The 8,741-nt window shown below is 62.5% G+C and overlaps 1 protein-coding gene across 1 annotated transcript; it reads right to left on the bottom strand.

The window, feature by feature from the left end:
- Positions 1-1,940: 1,940 nt before the first annotated feature.
- On the bottom strand, positions 1,941-8,317 carry C1QTNF1 (C1q and TNF related 1). The gene is made up of 4 exons (XM_067547189.1): positions 8,278-8,317; positions 6,401-6,559; positions 4,427-4,563; positions 1,941-3,164 (listed from the first exon to the last, which is right to left on the bottom strand). The coding sequence occupies exons 2-4, from the start codon at positions 6,556-6,558 to the stop codon at positions 2,614-2,616; spliced, it is 846 nt and encodes a 281-aa protein (XP_067403290.1). The 5' UTR covers position 6,559; positions 8,278-8,317; the 3' UTR covers positions 1,941-2,613.
- Positions 8,318-8,741: the final 424 nt, after the last annotated feature.

Here is an 8,741-nt window from a genome sequence, read left to right as displayed (position 1 = left end):
TGGGAATGCTCCCCCAGCCCTCGAAGGCACAAGGAGTGGAACAGCTCCCCACAGCGAGGAGCGGGCTAGGCCCACATGTGGGGGGAGCCCCACTCCTCAGCGTGACTCCAGATGCTCCTGGAATGTTTCCTTGGCCCTCTCAAGGCAGACTGGCAGGGGTGACCTCATCCCGGCCCTGCTCCAGAACGCCTCTCCCACTGTTTTCCTTGGAAGGATGCGCCCCCCCCCCCCGTCAGCTGGCCGGCCCCTCCTCAGGCTTCCAAGGCTCCCCCCAACCGAGACAGCAGGCCCGGCCCCTGCACTCTGCTCAGCGGCCAAGGCCAGGCGTTGGCACAGAGACCTGTGCCCGGGCGGCCTGGCCTCGAGCCCCAGGACCTGACTCCGGGACTCAGATCCGCAAAGATCTGACAGTCGCTGGCTGCTGCAGGGGCCCAGCTGCTCGCCGGCACCCAGGACTTAGCTGCCACTCTTGACACTTGGGCTATAAAGTTTCAACACCGACCTGCCCCCCCCCCTCCCTGGCACTGCCTGGGGGGTGCCTGTCCCCCATCTCCTTGGCCTCGTCCTGGCCCCCCAAGTGGTCATGCTTCCCCCAGCACCGACTGTCCTGTCTCACACGTGTGTCTCAGTGGCCCTTTGCCGCTGCAGGGTCACCTCCCCAGCCAGCTGTCGCCCTGTGGGACTGCTGCTGGCTGAGCCCAGATCCCACCTGCTCCCCCCCCCCCAGCCCTCTCCTTTGAGGACCAGCCATCTCTCAAGCTGCCCTCTGCCACCCTGCCCTTCCGCCCCATGGCAGTCAGTGGGAGGGGCAGAGCCAGTTGGTACATGGCTTAGCCGAGGCTTCAGAGGGCTGCAGGTCTGGACCCCCTTGTGGGAGGACTTGATCCCTCTCCAGCCAGCTGGGGAGGGACGAGCACATGCTATGTGCTCCTCTCAGGAGCTGCCCAGCTCCTAGTCTTGGTCCCTGCCCCCATGCAGGGGATGCCTAGGGAGGGACGTGCCCAAATCTAAGCGAAGGTGTGTGGTGGGAAGGCACATGGGCGCGTGTGCTGCCCCCAGAGGAGACCGGCTCCCTGCACTTCCTCCTGGGGCCAGTGAGTGCTCCACGCAGACCAGCCCAGTGCAGACGGCTTGTGGCAGCCCCTGAAGGAAAGGGTGTGTGGAGGGGGAGTCCCAGCCCAGCCCAGCCAGCCAGGCCCAAGGAGCCCGTCACCGGGACGCACAAAGTGCGAGTGGAGGGTGGAAGGGAGCCCAAAGCCCAGCCCCAGCTAGCAATCCCAAGCTCTCCGCCTGTAATGCGCTTACAGAGCGGTGCAGGGAGCCTGGGGCAGCTGCCCTGCCCCCCCCCGCCGCCCTCGTACCTACAAACATAAAAAGCCTGCCCAGCAGAACGAACCGAGGCAGGCGGGACTGAGCCCACAGCCCCCTGCAGCCAGCACTGCCGGCTGGGAAGCAGCTCCCGTCTGTGGGGAGCAGCGCAGGCCGGAGAGGAGTGTGGGGCTGGGGGGGTGCCCACGGCTGCTCAGCACCGGGCCCGGCGTGGGGGAGTGGCTGGGTTCAGTGACCCGCTGGAGTCCCGTGCAGAGCGCCGCTGGCAGGACACCCCGGCATGGATCCTGACCGTCTCCACGGGCGTGTCCTGGCAGGGCCTGTGCCACTGTCGCGGGGTGGGCTGCGGAGCACAATGGGAAGGGGACGCTGCAGCAATCCAATCTAGCAGCCCCATATTGAAGGAGGGTGTACAGGGAGCCGTGTGACCGCACGCCTGGGGTGCAACCACTCACCGGCCCCCTTCACAGCCATCGAGGCAGGTCCCTGCAGCTCCTGCTGCTGCAAGATGGCATCTCTGCCTGACCCAGCACGTCCTAGCATCCCTGTGAGTGGAGCAGCTGCGTGACAGTGCCGCCATTTCCCTGTCCCTTCCCAGCAGGGAGCCCTGAGCCTGCTTGGCGCTGAGCACCCTCTGCCCTGGCCCAGGGGACCGCAGCAGAGGGTGCTCAGCGCCCAGCTAGCCAGGGCTGGCAGCGTGGGACAGGAAGCACTGAGCAGCCAGGGCTGCTGGACCTAGCGGTGTGGCTGTGTCTGCACCCCTGTCACTGTACCAGAACGGGGCACCGTTACACTGGGGCCAACGTGTGTGGCCAGGGCGCCCTCTGGTTAGCCACCAGGCAAACGTGTGTCAGAGCATGCACACGCTGGAGTTCTCCTCACCCCAGCATGGGCTTCTGCGTCGTCTGTGCTGAGACCCCGGGCGTCCTGAGGAACACCAGCGCCTGCCTGCTGTTGCCCGGGGAAGGCTCAGTTCCCCTCCTAGCCCTGTGCTGGAATAGCGCTTCCTGCCACAACTCACGTCAGCAGTGAGGCAGGGAAGGGGCGTTCCCACTGATGGCATCAGAGCATCGTCCAGACATGACAGCTCCTTACAGAGCATGAGCCTGGAAAGGGCCGTGCCCCAGATAGGGAAGGGGAGCTGGGGAGGGCACAGGCTTGCCAGGGCTTGGGGGTCTGGCAGCAGGAGGATCAGGCAGAGGAGAGGGGGCAATGGGAGAGGAGGATCTGGCTGGAAGCGCTGGGCTCAGAGGTCAGCCTGGCGGGGGGGCAGCCAGGCCTGGCTCAGGGCTCCCCGCTGTACTTGATCAGGTAGCCGCTGAAGGTGACGTAGGTGTCGTACTCGTCGCTGAAGATGGCGTTCTCCCGCTCGGCCTTGAAGAGACGCACCCAGACCTCGTCCTGCTCCTGCAGCTCCAGCATGACGCTCTGGCTCTGCATGATGCTCCGGTCGCTCTGCTGGGCGTAGAGGATCACGACCTCTGCCCCGTTCTTCATGATGTGGAGGTAGGTCTCCTTCTGGTTCCAGGTGTGCACGTTGAGCGCGAAGTAGTAGATGCCGGCCACGTAGCAGTAGAACTTGCCGGTGAACATGTTGAAGTGGGTGTAGAGGTTGACGAACGCCGTGTCGAAGATCAGCGTCTGGTAGTAGTCGTTGCTGTGCAGGGGCTTCTTCCGGCCCACGGAGAACGCGGCGTAGTGACGTTTGCACGGCTCCCCCGGGGCCCCGACGCTCCCCTTCTCTCCCTTGGGCCCCGTGTGGCCCCTGCTGCCTGCTGAGCCCGCTTTGCCAAACTTTCCCTGCAGGCCTCGCTCGCCCCTGTCTCCTTTCTCACCTGGGCAAGGCAAGGCAAGGCACAGTGTTTACACGCCTGAGGCCAGCCCGCTGGGGCTGGGAGAAGCACACAGCCATAGTGCCAGCGCTGCGGTGTGAGCCGGGCACAGCAAAGTGCCTCCCACGCAGAGCCGAGGGCCTGCTCGTGGCTGGGGCAGCACCCCAGTGTGATAGCTCTCTGCCTGGAGACCAGCCCTCCCCATGCTGTGCTCTGACTGCTTCCCACCCCCCGACGCTCAGGGCTCTCCCTCTGCACCCTGCCTGCCCCACTCTGCAGGGCCTCTGCCACCTCCCCCCTCCCCAACTCCCCCCCGGGCATTCCTAAGGGCCGCATGCTCCCCGGCACCCAGCTGCCTTACCTGGAGCTTCACACGGGGGCTACCTGCTCAGGCTGCCCTGCAGGCCCGGCACATCCCTGGGGCGGCCCCAGGGAGCCTGGTGGTTATTAACAGGCAGTGCCTTTCCTCAGATTCTGGGCTGAGGCCCCCTTGTGCCCTCCAGGCTGTAGGCCACCGTCCCCTTCCTTCCACCAAAGGCAGCGCTGGGGCTGATGTCCGCTCTGCCCACTGGGGGTACTGAGCGGGCCCAGGCCTGCACACCATGGCCCCTGCGCTCCTGCCCCCTTCTCCATTACCCACACCCAGAACCACGTCCTCTGCTACCCCGGGCTTACTGCCCATGCCCAGTGCTGTCTTCTGCTGCCCCAGTGCCCCCCAGCTTGATGCCCACACCCCACTGTCTGCTCTGTGCCAGGACTTGGAGTGGGGGATTCTAGCCCCTGGCACCTCACTTTAGCACAAGGAACTTCTCCACATCTCTGCCTTGGGTGGGAGGCTAAAGAAAACGGAGACACGAGGTTTGTGCAAGAGCCGCAGCCCCAGTGACCAAAGCATTGGCACAGGGAGACAACGGACTGCAGCCGATGGAGCCCGGCCCCATGGAACAGCTGCAGGCAGCTCCGGTCACCTGGAGGCCACATGGCATGTCAGGTCTCAGGCTGGGAAGCACCAAACCTCTTCTCCCCAGAAGCTGATTGCCACTGCCCAGCCCCCAGACGAGCTGGGAGACCTGACACCCACGCTGCATGCAGGGCGGAGCTGGCGCCTTGTGGATGAGGATACGAGGGGAGGTGGAGGAGAACGCTCTCTTCTGCCCCAGCCTCTGCCCTCCCACTGGACCCTGCTATGGGGAGCCGGATTTCTCCTCTGCTCTGCCCCACAGCCCAGCCCCCCTCTGATTCTGCGCGTGGCTGGGTCCTCGTACCTTTCAGGATGGTGATGTTGATCTGGGGCGGGTGCTGGTATGTGGGGGGGGCAGGGGCGTCACAGCAGCGGATGCACTGGGAGCGAGGGGGCTGCTCGTCCGGGGTGCGATGATATTTCTCGTCGTCCTCTTCGGCCCTGGGAGGTGGAAATCAAAGAGTTACACAGGCCGCAGGGTGGGAGCCAGGAAGGCAGCTTCAGCGGCTGTGGCCCCGGGATGAGTGCTCCCCCAGGGCCGCACTGGGGGGGTGTGGGGAGCCTGCTGCCCTAGGGACCTGCTGTGCGAGGAGCAGGAAGCCTGGCACCCCAGGGACCTGCCCAGGTACTGGGGGCGAGAGCCTGCTGCAGCAGGGATCCACTGAGAGGGGAGAGGTGAGCCGCTGCCCGCCCACCCCCCATGCAGTCCTGCTGGGGAATACCCCCCGGCCCTTTCAACGCCCTTCCCCCATCACCCACCTTGCTCAGCCTCCCTCCCTAGTGGCTGCAAGCATAGTAAGAGGACCAAAAAAGTGCCACCGTGGCTAAACAACGAAGTAAAAGAAGCAGTTAGAGGCAAAAAGGCATCCTTTAAAAGTGGAAGTTAAATCCTACTGAGGAAAATAGAAAGGAGCATAAATTCTGGCAAGTGCAGTGTAAAAATATAATTAAGAAGGTCAAAAAATTTGAGTCACAGCTAGCCGAAGACTCAAAAACCTTTTTAAGTACACCAGAAGCAGGAAGCTGCTAAACAACCAGCAGGGCCACTGGACGAATGAGATGCTAAGGGAGCACACAAGGAAGATAAGGCTATTGTGGAGAAACCACATGAATTCTTTGCATCTGTATTCGTGGCTGAGGATGTGAGGGAGATTCCCACACCCGAGCCATTCTTTTTAGGTGACAAATCTGAGGAAGTGTCCCAGATGGAAGTGTCATTAGAGGAGGTTTTGGAATAATTTGATAAATTAGACAGTAATAAGTCACCAGGACCAGATGGTTCCACCCAAGAGCTCTGAAGGAACTCAAATGTGAAATTGCAGAACTACTAACTGTGGTATGTAACCTGTCATTTAAATCAGCTTCTCCACAGATGACTGGAGAATGGCTAATGTGATGCCAGTTTTTTAAAAAGGCTCCAGAGGTGATCCCAGCAATTACAGGTCAGTAAGTCTAACTTCAGTACCAGGCAAATTGGTTGAAACTAGAATAAAGAACAGAATTATCAGACACACAGATGAATATGATTTGTTGGGGAAGTGTCAACATGGTTTTTGTAAAGGAAAATCATGCCTCACCAATCTACTAGAATTTGTTGAGGGGATCAACAAGCATATGGACATGGGTGATCCTGTGGATGTAGTGTACTTACATTTTAGAAAGCCTGTGCCAAGGCCCCTCACCAAAGGCTCTTAAGCAAAGTGAGTGGTCATGGGATAAGAGGAAGGTCCTCGCCTGGATCAGTAACGGGGGACTCAAGGGAGCTACGGTAGGTCTATATAAATCATGAATGGTGTGGAGAAAGTAAATAAGGATGTGTTGTTTACTCCTTCTCATAACACAATAACTAGGGGTCACCGAATGAAACTAATAGGCAGCAGATTTAAAAGGAACACAAGGAAGCACCTGTGGAACTCCTTGCCAGAGGATGTTGTGAAGGCCAAGACTATAACGGGGTTCAGAAAAGAACTAGATAAGTTCTTAGAGGATAGGTCCATCCCTGGCTATGAGCCAGATGGCAGGGATTGCTGTTTACCAGCGGCAGGAATGGCCGATGGGATGGATCACTTGCTGATCATTCTCTCTGAAGCACCCGGCACTGGCGCTGTGGGAAGACGGGACACAGGGCTGGATGGACCATTGGTCCGACCCAGTGTGGCTGTTCTTATGAGGCCATTGCCCCACGTGGGACGGGCTCCTTCGGCTCAAGCCGGGTGGCAAAAGAGCCCAGCTGAAGCTCCGTCAGAGCGTTGGCTCCCCCTGCCCGCTGCCCCCTTACCTGGCAGCGTGGCGCTGGGAAGGTGCCTGGCTCAGCTCTCCCTGCTCCTCCTCGGGGTCCCTCTGGAGGCGCCTGCTGTGGCCGGGCTGGCTCAGCGTGGCGCCAGTCAGCAGCAGGCAGCTCAGCAACAGGCAGCTCAGTGCCCGTGACCCCTCCATCCTGCTGGGGGAAAGGCCAGTGGGGAAGTGCGCCCCGGCCAGCTGGAGCTGACAGGTGCCCGGGGCAGGCCCCAGAACAGTGGTGGGTGGGTTTGTGCCGGAGCCTTCCTGGGTAAGGGAAGGGGTGTGCAGGGGGGTGAGATGGAAATGCTGTGCACCCCCCCCCCATGGGGCCCCAGACTGGGCAGCAGGCAGAGCTAAGGGGGAGGGGGTCATCCCCCCCTCCCCCCCAACACTGAGAAACTGCTAAGCACTGGGTCACAAGGTCTGGGGGGGCCATGGGCAGGCCCAGCTGGGGAGGTGGCAGCGCCCTCTCTGTATCAGGGCCCCCCTCCACATGGATCCTCCAGGCTGCAGCCCTTGGGGGGGGGGGGAAGGGGTCTGCCCTCGGGCGTGGGGCTGGTAAAGGATGCCCTAAGCTAGGCTGGGCATGTTGCCAGGGCCCTCCCTGTGCGCCTGCTCCATGCCCTGGCAGTGCGGGTGCTGAGGGGCCGTCGTGGTGTCACTGCTGTCCTGTTGCCTTGGTTTGTCCTGCCTGCAGAGCGGGCTCTGCTGAGCCCCAGCGGGGACATCCCGGCCTCTCGCTGCCAGCAGGGATCCCGTCCGGCTCAGGCACAGGTGCACAGGCCCAGCCCCGGGGCGAGGTGCGGGCGTACGGATGCTGTGGCTGTTGACGGGAACACGGCGTGCTGCAGACTGGCTCCCAGCACTGGCCTTCGAGCCATGGGCGGGGGAAGATGCTGCTGGTTTTTTGTCCTTAAGGCGTCCCCCAGGTGCACTTGTGAGCATGAGCCTGGCCCAGGAGGGGGCTGACAGCCTGTGTGAGTGGGTCAGCAGGGAGCGGCCTGCAGGGAGAGGCGCCGGGCAGCCTGCTATGGGGAGCCAGTCCAGCCTGTGGGAGGGGAGCGGCCTGGCAGGGAGCTTAGCAGGCCGGGCAGATGGTGGAAGATTGCTCAGGTGGGACATTACGTGCTGGACTGGCATCTCGCCAGGGCACCAGGCAAGGGGTTTGCTCGGTCTCTTCCTCCTCTGGCCCCTGAGAACCAGCAGGTCAGAGCCAAGCGCACTCAGACCCTGAGCTGCTGCCCCCTGCATGGAGAGAGGCCCTGCCGGACCCTTCCAGCAGCCCTAGCTCCTGCAGCTCCGATGAAAACTCTCTCTCGCCTTCCCCAGAGCTCGCCTGAGTCTCTGCAAGCCCAGGACATGACCCCTCCTGCGCAGCCCTGGCACGAAACACATCTGGCCCCAGCAGGCCCTGGGCGGATGCTCCAGCTGCGTTCTTGTGTGAGAGGCCGAGCTGGGACCTTGCCTCCAGCCAGCCCTTCCCTGAGTGCCAGAGACATGGCCACAAACCTCCCTCCCAGCTGAAGCTGCGTGAAACATCTGCACCCCCAGCTGCAGGAGGAGGACTACAGGCGCTGAGTCACTGGGCCCAGCACCCCCGAGCCAGACGCCTGCTCGCTGACCCAGGCAGGCCTGCTGCAATGTCACGCAAGTGCCTGGAGTCCGGCACTGGGCAGGGGCTGCTCCGGCAGCCCTGGGCTACGGGAGATGCAGGCTGTGGGACTGGGCCCCCAGTTTGCCAGCAAGCTGAGGGGAAATCCAGAGCCGGGAGGGCGGCGCTGGGTCAGCTGGTCCCCCTGTGCCTTGACATTCAGCGCTGGCCAGGGCGTTCCCGGGCAGGGAGAGGGTGGGGTGGGGCGAGGCTCTCGCGCTAACCAGTCTAATGCTTGCCCCAGATCCTGCAGTGCTGCTTCAGTCCTTCCGCAGGCTGCTGTCCGGTGGCAGCGTGAGTCGGAACAGCTGGCCACTGCGCTGGGGCTTCGCTGCTGACGGGAAAAGTAATAGGCAGAGACGGGCATTTCTAGGCCTGCAGGAGTACCCGAACGACTGGGCCAGGGGGTCAGGGCCATAGCCTGCGTGGCCCATGGAGCCAGGCGTCTGCAGTGCTCCATGCGCACTGCACGCTTCGGACAGGAGCCCCTCCAGCATGAGCAGGACTGCTCTCTGTGTAACACGAGCCTGGTCCCCTCACTTCCACAGCGACTCGCTAGGGCCAGAGCTGCCCCAGACACGGGTCTCTCCAGCCACCTACCTGAGCAGCTCCAAGGGCCCAGGAGCGTGGGGGAGCTCAGTGGGAGCGTGGTTGGAGCAGTAGGGGACCAAGCCGGGGGGTGTAAAGG

The sequence above is a fragment of the Emydura macquarii genome, unplaced genomic scaffold (genome assembly GCF_026122565.2).
Source record: "Emydura macquarii macquarii isolate MOO-44397 ecotype Brisbane River unplaced genomic scaffold, CSIRO-AGI_Emac_v2 contig_1230, whole genome shotgun sequence".
NCBI classification, from domain to species: Eukaryota; Metazoa; Chordata; order Testudines; family Chelidae; genus Emydura; species Emydura macquarii.
The sequence above is the reverse complement of the archived record's forward strand: the minus strand, read 5'-3'. Positions and strand labels throughout refer to the sequence as shown.

Coding starts and splice junctions, on each gene's coding strand:
- C1QTNF1 (XM_067547189.1), bottom strand. CDS start 6,558: ATGGAGGGGTCACGGGCACTGAGCTGCCTGTTGCTGAGCTGCCTGCTG. Junction 4,564..6,400: donor TCCCAGCGCCACGCTGCCAG/GTAAGGGGGCAG, acceptor TCCACCTCCCAG/GGCCGAAGAGGACGACGAGA. Junction 3,165..4,426: donor CAACATCACCATCCTGAAAG/GTACGAGGACCC, acceptor TGCCTTGCCCAG/GTGAGAAAGGAGACAGGGGC.